The sequence below is a fragment of the Balaenoptera physalus genome (genome assembly GCF_965194825.1).
Source record: "Balaenoptera physalus genome assembly, chromosome: 13".
Taxonomy (NCBI): domain Eukaryota; kingdom Metazoa; phylum Chordata; class Mammalia; order Artiodactyla; family Balaenopteridae; genus Balaenoptera; species Balaenoptera physalus.
The window spans coordinates 5,437,422-5,459,427 of NC_138892.1; the positions used below are offsets into that span (position 1 = coordinate 5,437,422).

Genomic DNA, 22,006 nt, shown 5'->3' on the forward strand with positions numbered 1-22,006 from the left:
CACGCCAGGGGGTCAGCCAGGAAGAATGGGGACAGAACTTATAAAAGAGGAGAACTGGAGCGTGCCCACCTCCACTGCAGGTCGACCTGAGGCACGGTTCTCGCTCCTTTTCCGGAAGTCCTCGCTGCCCCTCCCCAGAGAGCATTACCTCTCCCGGCCACACCTGGGGCCCCTCCAGCATCGTGGTTCTCCCTGGGAATTGTCCACACACCTGTCTCTCTCTCCACGGCTGTGTCCCTGGCCACTTGGACAAACCAGACCCTCGGGGAATGTCCCCTGAACAGGACCAACAAGAAGACCCCTGGAAGGTCAGGCACCGTTGCTGGCCTGAAAGAACTGACGTCACAGGACGATGCTTTAGCCTCATCAATATTAATAGAGTATCCCATCCAAGAAAACCACAGGTTAGACAGGCTCAGGCGCTTGGCGATTCACAGCAGGGCTTCTCAACCTCAGCATCTCGGACGTTTTGAGCTGGGGGACTCCTTGTTGGGAGGAGGGGAGCCGGTCTTGTGTATCGTGAGATGCCCCTCCCTCCAAACTGTGTCCAGACGTTGCCAGGTATGGGGGGTGGGGTGTGGGGGAGAACCACCCTGGTCGGAATTTTAAGGGAGGGAGGGGTGAATTTGGTGAGGGGGGACTCTGGAAAGAGTGGGTTAATTAACTCACCAGCAGTCACACGGGGACAAAGCCGGATGTAAACCCAGGTGTCTCTCCAAAGCCCAGGATCTTTCTAGCAACAGTTTGTAATTTTTAGCATTTCTTAACAGCATTGTTGCTTCACCCCCCAGGCTAGCCATACTTTCATAGTCACAATTTTAACCTTTCGTAGAGAAAAGTTAGATACACCTGAAGCATCCCACCACTTCCGCGGGGAGGGTTTACAGCAGGGCCAGCGTGCAGCCCCCAAGATCTGGCCGCACTGCGGGTCACCTCCGGGTCTCTTGCCCCAACGTGAAAGGAGGGGACCATCTCCCTGTAGCGGCCCTTTCATCCAGCCCGTGCCATTGGCCGCTGGCATCTCCTGCTCTGGTTTGGAGCCAGGTGCATGGGCGGACTCGCCTGCTCTGTTCTTTATTATGGCTCAGCCGCAGCTGAGACTCTGCCACCCTCTTCTCCCCATGGCTCCCGCCCATGAAACCCTTGGTCGCAGCCCCCCAGGGCCCCATTCCCCACACAGGGCATGAGCTGGCTCCTTCCTCGTCCAGCTGGCAGCTCCCAGGGAGCAGGGCTGTGCTGGCATCCTGTGGCCCCAGCACCAAGCACAGGGCTGGCACCACCATGACAGCTAAAGGCACGAAAGAAACCAGGGCAGCCAGACGGAGGCAGCGGCCTTTTTTGGGATAAACCACAGCACCTCGTCTGGGTGCTGCGCCCCTGGAATGCGCCGGCTCCCGCCGCCAGCCCACGGGCAGGTCGACAACACAGCCAGGGTTTCAGTGGCTTTTATTTAATACCCAGAAATCCAAAGTAAACACTGCTTAAAACAATTAAAAGGACAATAAAATATTGGCACACAAATCGGGGAAGAGGATTCGGTTGCTTTAAAACAACACAGCCCTGTGTCACGTCCAGTTAGGACCTTAGGGTGCGTGGGGCTCTGGCCTCAGTGCTTGCATGAGGCCGTGTGGCTGGTCCAGGGGAACCAGAGCTCCAAGCAGGCTCCCCAAAACCAGTGGGGGTGGGTTTCAAAGACACGCCACCCTGAGGAGAGTAAAAGGAGGCATTTCCCGGCCTTTGCCCGTCACCGCACAGGCGCCAACGGTCTTGTTTTCACTTAGTGCCTGAGGACGAGGGTCCCTCTTCAGGGGGGAAAACCATTCACTGAAAATGGGGGTCAGTGGAGGAGGGAGGGTTCCAGAACTTTCCTCAATTAAGGACTAAGAGGGAAGCGTTTGCATTCCAAGGAGCCCCCGGCGAGAATCAAGAGAAAGTTGTTTCTGCTGCTCCAGTTACCCCAAGATGCTCCAGCATGTGGCACCCCACAGAGGGGACACCCCAGGCCCTGAAACTCGCGTCCTGACAACTGCTGGCCCCAAGCCAACAGGGACGATGGGTGGACCCCAAGGGGAGTCTCCCTACCGCAGAGTTCACCCTGACTTCTGCCCCGAAACTGCTTCACCAGCCCTCACCTCCACACTCGACCAGACCCCGCTTTCAATTCTGAGTCAAGGGAGGAGAACGAGACGCCTACAGCCCGAGGAGGCCCTTCGCGGGTGGGTGGAAGGCACACCTACACCTTTGCACCAACTTGAAAAAAAATAATTTGGAGACTAGATCACATTCTTTGCTGGAGCATGGCCTTAAACAGTCAGCATTATGACACAAAAGTGCCTGTTTATACTTTTCCCCACATATCTTATCATTCCTGTTACTCTCCTACTTGAAACACAGAGGGCTTGAAGTGGGCTCGCTGAACCCCGACCCCTATCCCCCCACCCCCAGAGTAACCAATCCCGCCCCTCCAGGGCGTGGAATAGGCCGGAGCCACCCACCTGAGCTGAAGACCCTCGAGGCTTTTTTCCAAACCCCGACCTCACCTCCGTCATCCCCCCCAGGGCCCCCAGGAAGCAGCAACGCCCTTGCCAAGCCCACCTGTGGACAAGGCAGGTGGATGGGTCTCCGCGGGCCGCAGTCACCGTGATTCTACGCGTGTAATGAAGGCGGCCCAGAATGTTCCAGCCTCGGCTCTTTTGTTGGTTCTTAAATGTCACCGCATCCCGCAGGAGACACCGTAATGCCATTTTCATTATTTCTTTCCCCTGCTGGGTAACCACCTCCATCAAAACGGCTATTCTGAACCCATCCCCAGCCTGGCAGCTGCTTGAGCTGAGACAGAACATGAAAGTGTTTTCTAAGTCTTGAGCGTTGGTATTCAATTTAATATTAACAACTTCCTCAGGAGCTCTGATCTACAGCAGGAAGGCAAGAATCAAACAGTAGAGAAAGGCCCATCTTGCTGGGGCAGCAAATGCTGAGCGAACTCAGGTGGTGGGCGTGTCATAAAAACCCCAGCTCGGGAGCCAGGGGTTGGGGGAGGGGGTGACCCAGCATAGGACCCGCCTCAGACCCAGCCTATGGGTCCCCATTTCTCTCCTGAGCCAAGGTGGGCGAGGGCTGAAGAGCACGCAGACGAGGGATCTCATCTCCTTCAACAGGGTGCCCCAAAGGATGCCAACAGGGCTCCAGAAAGCTGGTACTCGGGGAGGAGAGAGGTGAACACTTCACATCTCCCTGTTACAGGCTGAGCTCTGCCCACCCCCCCGCCCAGAACCCACATGTTGAAGTCCTAACCCCCAGGACCTGAGAATGTGACAGTATTTGGTGACAGGGTCTTTACAGAGGTAATTAAGGTAAAATGAGGTCATTAGGGTAGACCCCAATCCAATCTGCCTGGTGTCCTTAAAAGAAGAGATTAGGACACAGACACACGGGGAGACACGTGAGGATGCCTGGAGAGGACGGCGTCTACAAGCCAAAGAGAGATGCTCAGAAGGTACCAACCCTGATGACACCTTGATCTCGACTTCCAGTCTCCAGAACTGTGAGAGAATAAACGTCTGTTGTCCAAGGCCCCCGTCTGTGGCACTTTGTTATAGCGGCCCAAGCCAACTAAAACACCGTGCTTTCTAAGGCTTTTTAAAATGCATCCATCCCCAAACAGGAGCTCTGGGACTGGACACTTCCCACTGGAAGGTGTCTACAAGGCCACTGCCACTCCAGAGGCATTGTAGAGCCGATTCCGACACAGCCCACTCGGCCGTAGCAAGAAATAAAGAAATGCCTCAGAAATCCTTCCTCCCTCGGACCGTGGCAGCTGGGTCCTCTGGGTCCCAGGTGTCTGTGCAAAAGCTATATGAAAACAGCATGGAGTGGCCGAGAAGCAGGGATGTGGGTGGACACTTGGTCACAGCTAAAGCTTCTGAGACTTAAGAGTGAAGTTTTTAAAACTGCAAAACGCTTTTTAGTAAAAAGCCCTCACTGCCGAGGAGAGCCCTACCCAGGAGATTCCACGGGGACAGACAAGCCATTGCCACTGCTGCAAAGCTCCATCTGTGATCCCCTGTGGTCACTGACAGCTGTCAGCTGGAACGCCGGGCGACCCCTCCCAAGGGTTCTGGCCTTTTTCTTTTCCATCTTTTGATCAACAAGGGACAGCACCCCGGGACACCCCAGGTGAAGCCAGGCTGCAAACTCGAGCACTGGTGTTTGGAACCTGCATTTCAAAAGAGGCCGCCCGCTGCAGAATTACAGGGAAAGGAGGTTAAGGGTATCAACCAGAAAAAGGTGGGGTGGGAGTGGGGAACAACCGCGGGCTTGGCGGGGAGGCCAGGGCACCTCCCAAAGCACCGTCCCCGCCGCGGTCTCTGCTGCGCCACGCCCGTCACTCCAGGTGCTTGTATTTGGTGAACAGGTTGTAAAGAACCCGCAGGGTGGATTTGAGGTCCAGGTTCACCACATCTGCAAAAGGAAACAGAGACCGTTTGGTGGATGAGAGAGTGCGCCCCAAGCCTTGGTGCCCCAAGCACTTGGGAGACACGTGGGACATCCTCTGTGTCCCCAGCAGGGCACTTCCGCCATCCCCCAAGATACAGACTGCCGTGAGAGCCCCCGGGCCGCTACCCGTGGGGTGAGCACCTGGGATGGCGAGGATGTCATCCCTTCTAGGATTTGCATTGGACAAGTCTGCGTGGCGTAGGGTCTACGACAACCGAGGACATTTACTGGGGACCAAACACTCACAGGCCCTCCTGCGCCAGGACCACGGGCCTCCTGGGGCAGGGCAGGTGGGAGCTGCTGTCCCACCCCCTCAAGGTCAGGCACAGCGTGTGGCCCAGTAAGTCCCAGCCGCCTTGTTTGGTGGGAAGGGGCTCTGTCCTCCTGGGAGTCGGGGACCTGGCTTTCTCACTTGCCCTGTGAGCTCAGACCAGGGGCTTGGGGAGGGCTATGGGGATCGTGGGTCACAGGACGGAATCCCTGTCCCCGGACGGGTGTTCAGCAGTGGCTGCTGAGCCTCCCAGGGCGGGTGTGTGCGGAGGACACCCCACCCAGAATTCACGCCGTCACTGTAGGGCGGTGACTCCCGAAGTGGGGTCCCCGGACCAGGAGCACTCGTGTCACCTGGCCACTTGTTACAAACGGGACTTGGAGGGTCCACTCCACGGCCCCCAAATCAGAAGCTGTGTTTAAGGAAGCCCCCCCGCCCCTCCCCGGGATTCAGATGCCCATTTGCGTTAGGGATTCCTGGAATAGGTCATTTAACATAGGAGCCAGGTGTGACAGCGAGGTGGCCCCTCGCCGGGGCTCTGCGGGTCTCCACTGCCATTCAGACCTCATGGGGCATGACCAAGCCACGTCCCTGCTCACGAGCATTGCCCGGGCATCAGGACATCGACCCGACAGGCATTAAACTGCAGTAAACCTTTAACATCCTTTCCAGACGTGAAGCGGCATCTCTAGTCTGAGCAATGGCACCTGGAGAGGCAATTAAATCCCGAGGCCGTGGAGCAGAGGCCACGTCCTCCGAGTCAAGTGGTTACTAAAGAATCAGCCTTGGTGGCTCTGCCAGCGCAGGCCTCTTGGTCCCCGAAACCCTGAGCACAGGGGACATGTGGGGCTGGGGTCGGCAGAGCCCAGCCTTTGAGCCACACGTGCAGGGCCTGAAGGGAGAGACACGGCTGGCCGGGCAGCCCCTCTAAGACCTGGGTCAGGGCGTTACCTTCGGGGCGAGCCTTGGGCTTCTTAAGGCCTCCGTCCAGCATCAGCTCAAAGGCAAACGACACATTGTGGACCTGCAGAGGAAGCCAGAGTTAGCACCGGGGCCGCAGCTGGTCCCAGGCCCGCCCGCTGCGCCCTGCGTTCCTTCTAAAAGGACGGGATGGGAGCAAGTGTGGACAGAGGGAGGCTTTGGAGTAACTGCGCCCACGAGGACCGGGGGTGTCCTGGGCAGAGCGACAGGGTGGGGAGAGGGAGGGTGAGGGAGTCTTTTGAGGGTAACACACATCCACCTGGTGGGCCTCACTCCCCTCGCCAATGATCGGGGGCGGCTGGGACATGCAGGGATGCGGGCACAAAGCCTGCCCTCAAGGGCTACGGGTCCCCAGGTCCCAACACATCCACATGATGACAAGTGACAGTGACTTCCTTTTACAGATGAGGAAACCGAGGCTCAGAGAGGACAAGTCACTTCCCGAAGGTACCCAGCCCCGTGCACCATCCCCAGCATAAAGCAGCCACCCGCCATCTGCCAGAAGGGCCTCAAACGAGCTGAGTGTGACAGCTGTGCTCTCGGCAGGACAGCGGTGGCCCTGGTAAGGGGCAGGCACCTGGACCCCGCTGGAACTGAAGTCAGGCCGCTGGTGGCCGCGGCAGGCCTCTGGTCCTGGCCCTCAACTGCACGGCCCCAGAAAGGTGGACACACCCGCATCCCCACACGACCTCCCCCTCCAGCACTCGGCCCCCAAGGATGCTCGAAGCTCGCATTCTGCTAATGGCTGCCGCCGAGGTTAGACACAGAGCCTTCTCTGCTGTGTTTAAAGTCCACCTGAACCACAGAGGTGCTGGTGATCAACCAAATCACAGGCAGCCAAACGTCGGCTTCGAGCAAAGGCTGGTGCGGGGTGGAGGACCAAAAAATAAAATAAATCACCAGTGTCAGAGCTAGAAGGGACTTTAGGGCTCTTCATAATCGAATACCCTTTGAACAATAACATTTTCATGATTTCACTGCAAATGAAATCAGAAACATGCTAACAAGTTTACCTGCGATGTGCTTTAATAATTAACCAGGAGAAAGACATTTGGCAAAATAACCCTCAGCTAGTCGAGCCCACAAGAGCTTGGGGTACGGCAGGGAAGCAACCAGGCCACAGTGGCACCGGGCCACGCTCAGAGAAGCAAAGGAAGCATCAACAGGAGCCAGGCCCTGGCATGGGGGACACGGCCCAGAGCAGGCTGGGAGGGCTGCACATGACCAGAGGCTCTCAGGCCGTGCAGAGGCGGTGGGGAGACAGGAGTCAGGCTGCCAGAGCCCCACCTGCAGTGCCCAGAGCCGGCCGGGAGGGAGGGCTGCACCGGGCTGGGCCTCGAGCTGGGACGAGCATGGGAAATGGACGGGAGGGTCTGTAATCTCCCACTTTACAGAGGAGGTCCCGGGGCTAAACGGAGGAGGACGTCCGTGCCAAGAAAGGCGCAAGGTTCAAGGAGATGGGGCCAGACCCACCCAAGTCTGGATTCGGAACCTGGGCCCTGTCTCCAAAAGCATCGGCTGATGGCCGTCCAGATCGCCGAATTCATACACACACAACAGGCTCTGAGTGGGGACAGAGTCAAGATGGCAAAGAGGGGGAAATGGAACAAGAGTCAGGTTAGACCGTCAGCCCAACATGGAAACGGATGTCTTCCGTGGCCCCTCCAGACCTGCAGGATCCGCCCCCGGCACAGGTGTGGAGTGCGGTTCGGTCCATGAGGCCCCGCCCCTGCCCCAAGGAGAGAATAGCTGGGGGAGGGGGGGGCACCCTTCCACGTCCCACTTCTCCGCAGCTGCTCAGCGCAACAGTGACTCGTGTTTTTTTAAGTAACAATACTTTGTAGACTTTTTAAAAGCTTTTATTTTACTTTATTTTATTTATAGATTTTTGGCCACACCGTGCGGCATGGGGGATCTTTGTTCCCTGACCAGGGATCGAACCCATGCCCTCTGCGGTGGAAGCACAGAGTCGTAACCACTGGACCATCAGGGACGTCCCAACAGTGGTTGGTTTTGAGCAAGATTTCCCCTCTGCTTTCTTCTCAGTCAGAGGAAACCGCCAGATAGGAAACTGCCCCCCATCCTCCTCCCATTCTCTCTCAGAGCCATGCCTCGCCACGCACAACTTCCCTGCCCTGGCAGAGAAGCACCCCCAGAGCCCAGCCCCATGGACTGGGCACAAAGAACAGCAAACAGCTCCGGATGAGGATGTGGGGTCACCTCCCTGACCGTGATCGCAGAGTGTGACACACCCCCCAGCCTTGAGCTGAACCCCAAGGCCCTACACTGCTGCTACGAGCCAGCCCACGGGCAGGACCCCAAGTCCTTCCTCTCTGCAGTGCAAAGGATTCTCAAACACCTGGCCAGGTGAGAGAAGAGTAGAGGGTCCCGAAAAGGAGTGGGCTTTTCCGGCTCTGCCCCTGCTGACTGTGACCCCCCCCCATGTCCCCAGCCCCCGTGTGAGGTCCCGATTCCTCGCCGGGGTAGGGAATCAGATGAGGAGACAGAAGGGGAAAGCGCCTTGAAACTGCAAAGCCCTTTCTGGGATTTGCTTCTAGGAATAACCTCCGAGTCTCCAGGACACACTCCGCCCCAGAGAGAGGGACGCTGTGGAATCTTCCAGAAGATGAGTGACGGGCCCAAGGGACCCAGCAAAGTGACTGGCACAGAGCAAGGCTCAAACGGCGGGCCTAAAACAAGAAGCCGTCGGTGGTACCCATGCCTCTGAGACAGTTCAAAGGGGCCGTTCATTTGTTTGCAGGAACCTACAGGGTCGGAGACGTCTGGTCTCGTCTTTTTAAAATCCAGTACAGGGGCTTCCCTGGTGGTGCAGTGGTTAAGAATCTGCCTGACAATGCAAGGAACACGGGTTCGAGCCCTGGCCTGGGAAGATCCCACATGCCGCGGAGCAACTAAGCCCGTGAGCCACAACTACGGAGCCTGCACTCTAGAGCCCACAAGCCACAGCTACTGAGCCCATGTGCCACAACTACTGAGCCTGTGCTCTAGAGCCCGCGAGACACAACTACTGAGCCCATGTGCCACAACGACCAAAGCCCACGCGCCTAGAGCCCATGCTCCACTACAAGAGAAGCCACCGCAATGAGAAGCCCGTGCACTGCAATGAAGAGCAGCCCCCGCTCGCCACAACTAGAGAAAGCCCGCGCACAGCAACGAAGACCCAACACAGCCAAAAATAAAAACCAAACAAATAAATAAATAAATTTGTTTAAAAAAATAAAAATAAAAAAACAAAATCCAGTGCAGTTGTTTAAAAACACAAGCCCACGATGCATCCCTGACTTTGCTCACTGAGCCTCAGTCTCCTGCCGCTGCTGCAAAGATTCCCAGCGCCTCGCAGTCTCGGCCCGGGAATGCTCTGTGACGGTCTCTCTGCACGTGTCACCACTGTCTGGCCACATCTGGACAAGGTGCCTGGGAGCTCGGGCACTGGGACCAGCCTGAAGTGGGCTCAGGTCTGTGAAACGGGGAAAGGCCACCACCCGCGAGGTGGTCGGGAAGACCTGGAGGTTAATAACCACCATGGCTCACGAGGAACCTCCCAGCGGTGGCGTGATGCCACGACTCCCTGTGGGGAGGAAAGCAGAGAATCCAGGGGTGGGAGCTGGGGGCTAACGTGGCCAGATAAGGACCCTCCAGAAGGCCGGCCTCTTCCGAGGAGAGCACCAGGCTGGGCACGGTCCCTGACAGCAGCCTTTCCTTCCTGGCTCCCGATCAGAGGCAAAGGTGGACCCAACAGGCCTCACACCTCCCAGGCCAGAGAGCGACTGACAGAGACTTTCATCCCGTCTCAAAGGGAAGGAGACCGAGCTGGGAGGGGACGCCCCTGCCGCTGCACCGAGCCTGTCTGGAAAGAAGCCCAGCTCCAGACGGCCTGACTAAATTCACCCTTCTTGCCAGCCTTCGTACTCATCTGAACAAAGAAAAGATCTCTCCAAAACAACGTTTCTGCAGCCAGCCACGTGGCCGGGAAATGCAAGATGAGCCCCGTCACCCAACTGTCTTGTCTTCTTGCTTCCTGACCGGCCCTGCAGAGCCCTGTGCATCCCCGCTCACCGCGGACGCAAACCTGCCAGGACCTCGCTGATCCGCTCTGATTCCATCTCAGCAGGCAAGACGGCAGCAGCATTTGGCCACGAGCAAACCGCCCTCAAGGTGCCAGAAGTGGGCAGATTGATAAACACTGGCCCTGCTTCCATGTTTCTCTGACTGCTGCCACCCGCTTGCATTGTTTGCCTCCCCAACTCACAGTCTAGCGCTTCGGGAAAATAAAATGACAGATGCTCTCAAGTTCAAGCAATACGGCCAGTCCACGAGCCAAATTTCTAAAAGCGATGCGCTAAATACTGCTGGGAGGGATGGCTGGACCTCGGGAAGCCCTGGCAGGAGGCAAACCACCTGGTCACAAGGGCATCCCAAATGTGAAGGTCATGCCCTTTGACCCAGACAATCCTCTTTGAGGGATTTTCCTAGAAAACAATCCACAGGAATGAAAAAAATATACACACACATACATATGTGTGTGTGTATATATTCAAGACAATGCCTTATTGTTTTGTTTTTAAATAATTTTTTAATAGATTATTTTTTAAATTTATTTATTTTTGGCTGCGTTTGGGTCTTCATTGCTGTGCGCGGGCTTTCTCTAGCTGCGGCGAGCGGGGGCTACTCTTCGTTGCGGTGCACAGGCTTCTCACTGTGGTGGCTTCTCTTGTTGCGGAGCACGGGCTCTAGGTGCGCGGGCTCAGTAGTTGTGGCACGTGGGCTCTAGAGCACAGGTTCAGTAGTTGTGGTGCAGGGGCTTAGTTGCCCTGCGACATGTGGGATCTTTCCGGACCAGGGCTCGAACCTGTGTCCCCTGCATTGGCAGTCAGATTCTTAACCATTGCGCCACCAGGGAAGTCCCTGCCTTATTGTTTTAATAGTGAAAAAGAAACAAGTTGATCGCCCAGAAGTGGGGAACAGGGAGACAGTGACCTCAGAGCCACTCCATAGACTTTGTGCAGCCACTGAAGATGGTATATATAGGAAGCTCATGAAGCAGCAGGAAAACCAGACAGGATGTCCGTGTGTCATGAACAGGGGAGGGATTTGCAACTCTACTGACCTTTGGCCACAATTATTAAAACCAGCATTGTCCCGGGGGAAAGACCCCGAAGAGAACATGGCACACGACACTTGGATGCGTCAGGCACTGCCCACGGGTTTCCTGCTTTTCCTGAGGGCCACGTCTAATTGCAACACCATTTTCTGGGCAGTACTTATTTTTTGGAGAATGCAGCTAGACTCCAGAAAGAGTGGTCGGGGGATTCTACACTGTGCCCTTGGATGAGCGCGTCCCGGGCCACTCCCGGGATGGAGACCATGCACGCACGTACCTTCTGATCGAAGCTGTCCGGGGTCAGGTAGAAGTTGTGCAGGGGTACAAAGTAGTCTTCCAGAAGCCCCATGAGCAGAACCAGGTACACGCCATCTGCAAACTACAGAGGGACACGTGGTGATGTTTCTGGGCCACGCACGGAGTCAGTGAATGATCTGCAGCCACTCAAAGGAGGAAAATGTTTTAAAGTAAAAAAAAAAAAAAAAATCCATCCCCGTTGAGGAGAGCGGGCCTGCAGTCAGGTGAAGGACGAGGGTGCAAAGCACGTGCTCGGGATTGGATGTGCTGACCTGTGCGTTTGGGGTGGAGTGCCGCTGCGTGGAGAGAAGCAGACCACTGACCTTGGGGATGACGCTAGCTCCCAACTCTCTGGGTTGTCGTGGGTACCCTGTGGGGCGGGAGGGGGCGAGGGGGGGCAAGGAGCACGCAGCACGCAGGGAGCGCTCCATCAGTGAGCAGGGGCCTGTGGGCACGGTTAATCCACAACCTGCAGGGCGCCCTATGCTTTGGTTTGGGGTTTGCTGCCCTGTTCTGCTTGCTCACTTTGTCAGCTGCCTGAGCTCCTTCTTCTAGCGGTATTCACAGCATAGGAAGAGACCCTCCCATGTCCCGGTGATGACGAGCTTCTGTGTGCACCCAGCACGCGGGTCCGTCCTAGCTGGGCCCTAATCAGCAGGCTGCAGCCTTACCCCACACCCCCAGCCCCTCAACCTGCTACCCGGCCCAGCACCACCTCCCATGCGCAGGAGGGGCCCAGGAATCTAGAGCAAAAAACTCTGCTCTTTGCCCGGGCCCCTCACCCCACCCCGCTGCCCACCGCCCAATAAGCAAGGACAGGGAGCAACTGCTCCTCTTTACAGATAAAGTGATGGAGACCAATGAGGGCAGAACAACTTGCCAGAGGGGAGGAGGGGACCAAGGCTCAGGAGGCAGAGCCTGGTCTCTGGGACATGGAGCAGCCCCCCCACCACCCCCGGGGCGGGGCAGGGGAGGCAGGACCCGCCCATCCTCCCAGAGGGCAGACATGGTATCTCTGAGGCCTCCTGTGGATCGAGGACTCGTGAGGACCCCAGCCTCCAGGTTCTGGAACTGTGTGGTCCAATAGGGTAGCCACTGGCCACGTGTGCCTAGTGAAATTTTTTACGCAATTATTTTTTAACTAATTAATTTATTTGGCTGCAACGGGTCTCCGTTGCGGCACGCGGGATCTTTCGTTGCGGCACACGGGCTTCTCTCTAGTTGTGGCGTGGGCTCAGTAGTTGCGACATGTGGGATCTTAGTTCCCCTGACCAGGGATTGAACCTGCTTCCCCTGCATTGGAAGGCGGATTCTTAACCACTGGACCACCAGCGAAGTCCCTTTACAAACTTTTTTGAATGATGTTGACTTATTTCGGTAAAACGTACATAACACGAAATGTACCATTTTAACCATTTGTCAGTGTGCATTTCAGTCATATTTTGTACATTCACGCTGTTGTGCAACCGATCTCCAGAACTCTTAAGTTTAAATTTTAAAAAATTTACATAAAATACAAAATTCAGCTCCTCAGTCACACAGGCCCCATTTCAAGTGCTTGACAGCCACACGTGGCCAGTGGCTACTGTGTCGGATGGTGCAGTGATAGAACGTTTGCATCGCTAAAGGAAGTTTCACTGGTCAGCCCTGGGCTAGAAGGCTGCCACGCAGGACAGCTGGGCAGCTGCAAGGGGCCGACACCCAGGAGGCTTTCAGCTTCCTGAGACCAGCGACCGCAGCGGTAGAAAGAGAACCTGCAGAAGCGAGGACGGTTTTATTAAAGGCAACAGCGGCAGCCCCCCCACCCCCGCCCCACCATCACAGCCAGGCGGCCGAGGATAAAAAGTCAAAATCACAAGCATCCAACATCAGAAAGCCCTGTCCTCTGGAAGGGGAAGGCGACGCTAAGAAACAGCCCAAGGCAGAGACACACGATCATAATGTGTGAACGGGCAGGTCCTTCCTGGGGAGAGCGTTCCAGACCCTGGTTTAACGTGATCTGATTGACCCTTTGCCTGCGCTGTCACGAGGTTCACGCTTCCACGCCATGCAGACGTCACTTACTCAGCTCCTGTTCTGGCCGACAGTGCTGGTGGAATGTACTGGCAGCTCTTGCCCCCTCCCTGGCGACACTGAGCCAGCGCACGCCCAAAACCGCTCTCTCATCAACACTGAGCCATTTCCAGGGAAACAGAAGAACCTGCCCCCATCACCTGCCGGGAGGCGTGGGGAGTGGGTGCTGAGGCGCCAAGATGCCTGGAGAGCCTTTGCTGATTTCCAAGGCATCTTCTAACCCACCCTGGGACCCCCGTGTCACAGGAGTGTGGGAGAGACGGTCACGCAGAAAGGAAGGCAGGGAAGGGATGGGGTACCCAGGAGGGTGAGGGCCAGGCGGAGTGGGGAGGCTTATCAGGAAATGAGTGGGACCCTCGGTTTTCACACGCGCAAGAGCAGTGGTCCTCCGACGGGGTGCCCTCACTCAGAATCCACAGTGCGGCTCTGCAGGAGACAGAAATCCCCACGGAGGCCCTAAGACACCATCGCCGCCGTCTGCATGCACGTGTATTACTGACCTTTCAAATGCACTATCTCCATTCCAGTTTAAACATGTGGGGAGAAGTTCAAAGAGGAACTGGCTCAGTATCACAGAGCTAGGAAGACGCCCACAATATAAAAGTGGTTTTACAGAGAAAGGAAAACACACACACACACACACACACCCTGAGCAGGAATTTGAGCCTCTGACTTCCAGGACATCAAGACTTTAATGATGAACATATTTATAAAAATATCCAGATTCCTTTGCCACAAAAGGAAAAAAATTTGCATTTCTATGGCCAGTGATCTTTCCTGGTGGACCACTGGTTCAAAATATTTTTAAGATATTACTTCATATTGTGTGGTGATAGAAAAAAAAAAATGGGCATACTGAGTAAATAGAGATCAATGCAAATTGAAGTTTAGAGTCTCAGCCTAAGATGTCTGGCTATTAATACTGGTGTGCAGGCCCACCTGGGCAGTGACAGTCGGAAAGAGTTGGCGAAGATGTGGGTTCTCAACAGCGCCAGTGAGAGTTTCAGGCGGGCAAAGCTTCCTGGGCCCTCCGTGTTACCACGGAGAAATGCTCTAACGACCCCATTTCTAGAAGTTTATCCTAAGGAAGCAGACAAGGGCACAAACAGCTGTGTGCAAAGATGCCCGTTGAACAGCTATTTTACAAGATCGGCAAACGTCCCACCACGAGGGCTGGGTTTAATGACGCACAACACAGCCTTAGAACAGAATAGAAGGCGGCTATTAAAAGTGACAAACGCAGACAGACAGACCAGACAACACAAAAAGGACTAGACAGAAACACACACACACTCACACAAAAACATGCCCACACTATTTAGTAACAAAAAACACTTTACAAAACAGCTGTACAGTACGATCCACTGCCATTTCAAAAAATGCACTTACGCGGACAAACCATCCAGAAAAACACACATCCAACCATTAACTGTAGTTCATTACCTCTGGAGAGAATGACGGGAGAGTTTAGGGGGAGTAGAAAAAAGGACTCTTGCTTTTCAATGAGTACACTTCTGGACTGTTAATATTTCAAGCCGCAAATAATCAGAGGCTAAATGTGCAATTTTTTAGTGAACAGATAAAAAAATAAGTGTGTTTGGAAACAATGCACAAATAAATATACACATTAAAAACGGACCATTCGGCTTTCAAACACAGACCTGTGCTGCCTGCAATGAGCTATCCGTGTAGAGAAATGATGTGGAATAAAATCCCCAGCACCGCTAACTCTGGGTGATGGGATTATCTCTGGGTGATGGGATGATTTTTATTTGTTTTGCTTATCTGCATTTTCAGACATTTCTACAATGAACCTGAATTACTTTTTTTAATTAGAAAAGCAAATGAGAAAAGTTAAAGAAAGAGAAAGGAATGAATGCAATCACCCAGGGGTTTGAGAAGGATCGGCTGTGCATTAGAGAAATCGGCACTGAGAACTCAGAAGACGCCAAATTCAAGCACGCAGCTAATCCTGGGAAAATTATATTTTGTCTTTAATGCCTGCCGAGCGCTTAAAACACATTTTCACGATGGTGCTTCCGCTCTGAGTCGGGGTGGGGAAGTATGCTTTCTATACTTACCGCAGGAGAAATACTTTGTGCGTATTCATTACAGGGATATTAGCAAGCATTTGCTAGGTGCCAGCCGCTGCGCCGCGTGTAGGACGGCCACGGACAGCAGAAGCAGAGGGGGCCAGGACATTCCAGACTGAGGGACCCGTACACGCAGAGGCTCTTTGGTGGGGCTGTGATGGCACCTTGGAGGGTGTTATGCTTGAATTGTATCCCCCCCAAAAAAAAGATGTGTTGGGATCCGAACCCCCAGAACCTGTGAGCGTGAATTTATTTGGAAAACCAGGGTCTTTGCAGAAGTCCTCCCGTTAAGATGAGGTCATTAGGGTGGGTCTTAATCCAACGTGACTGTGTTTTTACGAAAAGGGAAAATTTGGATACAACACCCACAAGAAGGCCGAGATCGGGATGAAACATCTAGTGACCCAAGGAACGCTAAAAATTACGAGCAAGCCACCAGGGGCTGGGCAGAGCCTGGAACAGATCCCCGCTCAGAGCCTCAGAAGGAACCGGCCCTGCAGACACCTTGATCTGGGACTTCTGGCCTCCGGAACTATGAAGACATAAATGGCTGTTGTTTAAGGTACTAGTTAAGGTAGCCCCAAGAAATTAAGACAGAGGGTCTGGGAGAAGGCCAGGACGGCTGGGGCTGGGGCTGTTTTGGCTGTGGGATGGGCATTCCTTGTTAGACAAACACGTTTTGTTCACACGGCCCACCGGGGATCAGAAAGCTGGCTGAAAATGACACCAGACAAAGGGTCTTTCAGCCCAGAACACAGCTTACCTGGGTCTCTAGTTCCGTCACCTCCAAATTCAGCTTGTTCAGGTGCTTGTTCACAAACGTGATGAGAGACTGCCAAGCAAAGAGACACGGGAACCGTGAGCAAGAGATTCAGCTCCCACGTTGGGGGACAGATGTGACATTTGCCATCACTGGCTTTATGAAACGCTTCCATAATCTCCTCTGTTTGCTAAAATAAAATGCTCGTGTTTAAAACGAAATGTTCTTACAATAACCCTTGGTTTTAACGGGACAATGCCTAAATCTATCCCAGCTGGAGAAGAAACGTACATCTCTGTCCCCCAGCCCATGTGCACGCACGCGATCCACACACATACCGTATTTAACAACCCTACAGAAGAATGATCCCACCCACATACCGTATTTAACAACCCTACAGAAGAATGATCAGTGCCCTCAAGAAGGATATAACTGTCAGGGGGAGATAAATGCTTAAATGTAGGCTAGATGTAACCTTGAACTACAAAAGACTGAGAGAGAAAGGCTGCCTGGGGCCACACCCATCACAGTGTCCGTAAAGGAAGAAACGCCAGAGATTTTCTGAGCCCTGGTTTATATGTACATAGGGCCACTGGCTTCTCCTCTCTGGCAAAAGTTTAAAGCTTGCCACGTGTAACTCTTCTCGGTAATCAAACCCAACTTTTATGGAAACTCAACACCAACCCCACCTCTGCCTACCCTGGACATGATGTCATCCCTTTTTCATTCCACCCAAATCTACCATGTGCCAGGCACTCTGCTTCGCGCTAGAGACACGAGACAGTAACTAAGACAGAGCCCCGCCCTGAAGAGTCTGAGGCACAATTCTCCATATACACACCCAGTGGAGGCCACGGAGAATCGAGAGAGACAGCAAAGCCTGTGAAACACACAATGTCGGGGCGGGGCAGGGGGGTGTTGATGAGAAGTGTGTGGGTCCCTGGAAGATGTGGCGCGGGGGGGTAGCATCTGAGCTGGGGGTGAGCCAAGTGGGAGATGAGAGCGTGGGGAGAGGGCGGAGCAGCCTCCCGGGCCACGTGCACACGTGCGAACCCGCCGGCATCTTCCGGCTGGGGCTGGATGTGGGTGGGATGGGAGAGAGTTGGAGGGACCTGGAGAGGTGGGCGGGAGCCCCGAACACAACAGTTCCCAGTGTGGGAGTGGGAAAGGGCCAGACTGGAAGCAGGATGCTGTCGGGAAACTAAAGGATTTTGTCTTGGTCATTGCTGGGGTCCCCCCAGCAATCCTTTTCAAAGAATAAATTAGCGTCAGATCTACCGAAAGACAACATTACTCCACATCACATTCAACACCACCTAGCAACTATCTACTTCGAGCCGGGCCCTCGCTCAGGGTGGTCGCATTGTATTCTCACAGCGGCTGCCTCTGTCCTGACAGATGGGAAACCTGCCGCGAGGGGTTATAATCTGCCCAGGTCACACAGCTGATAAGTGGCGGGAGGGGGGATCGTGGCAGATATGACTCCTCTTCTTGTGCCTCCACTGAATGCGTTCCATCAGGGTTCTGGGGGTCGGATGTGGCCGGGGGTGGGTCGGGGGCAATGTTCTGAGGCCCCAGGGTATGTCGCTCATGACCTGAGAATGCTAAGACGGCTCCGCCCCAGAAGGACCATTGGGATGGTTCTGCCAGCCTTCCGCAAAGTGCTTCAAGAACTAACAACCTCATTGTCCCAGCCTGGACCAACATTTTCCAAACGTGGGTTCCATGGGAATTAAGTATGTTCTATCCCCAAATAAATAAACTGATCTCACTACGGACAAACACGCTTGGAAAATGCTTCCTACCAAGCCCCCTCTTGGAGAATTGCAAAGCATGTCAGCCTATTAAAGGCTCCGAGAAGTCCTGCATTAAGAAATCTGTGCGGGGAAACTGTCCAAGACAGAGAGCTCTCTCCCCAGGGTTAAGGGCTCAGATTTTACAGGCTCAGATCCATCCCACCGCTGCCTTCCTGAATGGGAGGTCTACAGATGCTCAGATAACTCGATGTGCAGTGAGTCTTGATTCCTTTGGAGGGAGAGCAAGGCTTCCGGGCAGATCCCCTTGGAAGCTCGCTATTCCCCAGCCCGACTCCGGAGCCTCGTTCGCACGGTTTTGTCCATTCGTAGACTGACCAGCAGGCTGCCCGGGCTGAGGAAGGGCCTCCCCTTTGTGCTCCCGTCTGGGAGAGACGCGCCGAATGCAGCTCAGAACAGCTCTGCTAGCAACGCCTGCTTGTTTACCAGGCACGTCGTGAATGCAGCTTCAATGTAACGAGACCAGCACGAGCCAGCAAGCTGACACGCTGAAAAACATTTCCACGTTGAAAAAAAGCCTTGGTTCGGAATGAACCGCCACCGGTGCTGGTGGGGTAATTCACTCCACAGCAGCGGGGTGGGTGGGCAGGAAGATACCCAGAAGCAGAGACGCTGAGTTAAAAGGTGCTAATTTTATGCACTGCAGTTACGCTTTTGAATAATTACACTTCAATCCATGTGGCAAACATTTCAGAGATTTCAAACATTTTCCCACCTTCTTCCCTGCATGGAGTTCATGCCGTAAGAAAAGCCCAGAGACAGAGGGAAACACAGCCCGATGGAGAGCTCACCTTCTTCACGACACTGAGCTTGTCCGGGGCGTGGTCGAAGAGCGTGTCAAAGGCGTCCCGCTCTGCAGAGACACAGAGAAGGGTTTAAGGAGACACAGGTGCTGCTCTAATCCCCGCCCAGCCCGGGGACCAGGCAGCTTCTAATCCCTCAGATGTTCAGCCTGCCTAGAATCCTTTGCATTCCTGCCAGAACCGAGGGGCGGGTGCTGATGGAGAGCAAAATCAAGGAAAAGATGCTTTGAAGGGTCCTTCTAACTTGGTTTCTATCTTTCAACCTACAATACGGGGGTAGCGTTTGGACAGCCGCCCCCATCACATCCTAGGACTTGAGGCGCCCTTGCCTCTCTCCCTTTCCCCACACGCCTTGTCTTATTGGTAAATCTTATCGATAAATCTGACCACCTCCCCCGCTGGTCATGGCTGCCACCCCCATACAAGCCCCATCTCCCCTCATGGCGGGGGGGGGGCAGCTACAACTTCCTGCTTAATTGGTCTCCCTCCTACACGCCCAGCCCCTCCCATCCATTCTCCCTCGCAGGCACAGTGAGCCCCTTAAAGTGTAAACTGGATCGCTTCTTGCCCCTCCTCATCCCTGCCCTGACTAAAACTCTCCACCGGCGTCTCATCATTCTTAGAATAAAATTCACTCTCCCTCTCACGGGACCATAGGGTCCAATGAGCTCAGCATCACCTCCCCGGCCAACACACTCGCCCTCCCTGACCTCACTCTACCCACCAGCTTCCCCCTGCTCCTCCATCACACACCCACCACAGGGCCTTTGCACCTGCTGTTTACCAGCCTCACCTCCATAGGTGGCTCTGAGATGGCACCTCCTCTGAGGGACCTTCCAGGACCATCTGCTGCTAAAAGAGCTCCCCAATTCTGCTATCTGCCTCTCACCCTGGTGCAATTTTCATGGCACCTGTTCGCTACTTGAGAGCACATTTTATTTTTCTTTATCTGCTGGACTGTCAGCTCCTTGCAGGCCGGATCACCGTCTCACTTGTTCCCTGCACTGTCACCAGCCCCAGAACAGCGAAGGGCCCACAGCCAGGGCTCAGAACAAAGGAAAGAGCCAAGAAATCCTGCTCAGAAACCCTCTCCAGCTGTTCTCCCCGGCGTGTCCGCCTCTGCTGGAACATCTGCAGGGCCTGAAGTGACCCGTTCCACCGTGTCCCAGGGACCTTCCTTCTGCCAGGGACCCCGACCCACTCTAACTGCCACTCGTGGGCCCAACCACGTCTTCCAAATTAACACAGGATCAGCCCCTTCGCTTTCAGTTGTGAGGTCACCGGAGGCCGAGGCAACTGGACAAGACAGGAGCAGCGCTGGCTGGGGGCCGGGGGCCTGGTTCTAGCCAGATGCTGCCATGGCGGGTCACATGGGGGCAGAGCCCACTGTCCCCTGGAGCCCAGGCAGGAGGGCTGAGGTCTCCAGGGTGGATACAGGACCGTGGGGAGTCGCTGCCAGGCCCAAGGGGCTGGGGGAGGAGGGGATCTGGAAGGCCCTGGGGCCCCCACTCCTGTCCTCAAGGAGCCACCCATCCCCCCAAGCTGCCTGGGGGTGGTATATGCTCAGAGGACCTCGGCCAGCAGAGACGCCCTCTATTACTTGCTGGGACTTGGACCCAAACACTAGCATGGAGTGCTGGGGCGCTGGGCTAGGAAGACCCCTCCACGTGTCTGGAGGGGGCTGCAGCCCAGAACCAGAGATAACCCAGGGCCTGCTTCAGGACCACGCTGCCTGACCCAGGGAGAGGGGTGTGGGGAGAAATGACAAAGAGGAGGCAGGTCGGAACTGGCTGAGCTGGAGCTGGGGCTTCTGGAGGAGGCATCCCAGCCATTCCCCCGAGGCTGCCCCAAAAGGCAGGCACTCAGCATCCGCAGGCCAGGGGGGCCCCGGGAGGCGGCTCACGCCCTCGTCCAGCCCAGACCAGGCATCCTCCTCCTCGGCCTTGGGGGCGGGCGGCAGGAAGGAAGGTGAGAGGCAAAGAGGAAGGCGTGTGTGTGGTGTGTGTGGTGTGTACGCACACGTGTACACATGGGTGGGGAGTGCGTTTGGGGGAGGGTCACGTCACTTCTTTCACCTAAAGGCCAACAGCGACCAAGAGGCCCGGCCCTGCAGAATTCCCTCATCCAGCTTGTCTACCGCAGCAGCTGTAAATTATTTTTATAGTCATCTAAGTCAGATTATACTCAAAAAGACAGTCTGCTAGGAGGGGGGGGAGAAAAGCTAAATCTTTACAAAGCAAAACACAAACTTTAAATGCAGCTTAAGAAAACCCCCAGGAGGAGAGCAGCCTTGACGTCAGCTGGGTATATTTAGCTGGGCCACCGCTGGGCTGGCAGAGTCAGGGCGGCAGGGAGCCATCGCAGGGTCTGGAGGCCAGCGCCCCTGCGCCCCGCTCACCTGCGCCCGGGGGACTGGATGGCACCACGGCCGGGCGGTGTGTGTGGCCTTGGGAATGAAGACAGATCCAGCTGAGAGCCTGGTGCCCGTGACTTAGGCAAAGCGCCTCCCGCCATAAGGCCGGAGTGAAAACAGTCCCAAGGCTCACCGTCAGTGTAAGAATCAAGCAAGACGGTGAATAAAGGGCCAAGCCACTGCCTGGCAGGCGTGTCACTGATGCTCAGTTCACTGATGCCTTCTCATCCTACCCTGCAGTCACGGGGATGAACGGGGAGCAATCCCGCCCCCGGGAGGGGCACAGGCTGGGGGAGACAGTACAAAAGCACGGGTACCAAAAAGGCCAGAAAGATGCAGAAAGCGGCCAAATCAGCCAGGGGCCCCCAGTGGCTACCCAAGTTCAACTTTCAGGGACGCTTAACTTACTCCAAATAAAGTGGTTTTTGATTGAGCCAACATTTTTTAAATTGGAAGATCTGTCCAAAAGTTCTGAATTTCTGGACTCTCTTGAAGAAATGGAAGCTGAGGCAACAGTGAACCTTCTTCCCCCCACCCCCAGATCAATGAGCCGCCCGTGGAAGCGGGGGCACAGACTCCCCCGTTTGCCCCAGACCTCAGAACTCCCCACCGCCCACAACACGGAGGCTGAGGGGCAGCCCTTCATCATTCGATATTCCAGCCACTTCCCTCTTCCGTGTGACCGGCCTGCTCTCTGAGGCGCCCGAGCTTGGGGACGTGGACACAGCCCCGGGGTCAGAGGAAGGCTTCACACGGGAGCCGCGACGTTTGAGCCGGGGCTCGCTGGGGCAAGAGGAGGAGCAAGGGCGTCCCAGGCAGAGGGAGCAGAAAGCCAAGAGTGGGTTCCAGAGGGTGAGGCCCGGGTGGGGTGGGAGGCTAAGA

General features: G+C 55.1%; 1 protein-coding gene across 2 annotated transcripts in view; it reads right to left on the reverse strand.

Moving 5' to 3' along the window:
• Positions 1–1,429: 1,429 nt before the first annotated feature.
• Positions 1,430–22,006, reverse strand: part of PARVB (parvin beta) — a 115,608-nt gene continuing 95,031 nt past the window's right edge. Inside the window, exons 9-13 of one of the 2 annotated variants that reach the window (XM_082421186.1) lie at positions 18,700–18,761; positions 16,098–16,166; positions 11,149–11,250; positions 5,720–5,792; positions 1,430–4,461 (exon numbers count right to left, since the gene is read on the reverse strand). In XM_082421186.1, coding sequence (XP_082277312.1) covers positions 4,385–4,461; positions 5,720–5,792; positions 11,149–11,250; positions 16,098–16,166; positions 18,700–18,761 — 383 coding nt within the window. In that variant the 3' untranslated portion in view covers positions 1,430–4,384. Of the gene's footprint in view, positions 4,462–5,719; positions 5,793–10,370; positions 10,629–11,148; positions 11,251–16,097; positions 16,167–18,699; positions 18,762–22,006 lie in introns of those variants that run through there. The other variant, XM_082421187.1, reaches the window with a different exon arrangement.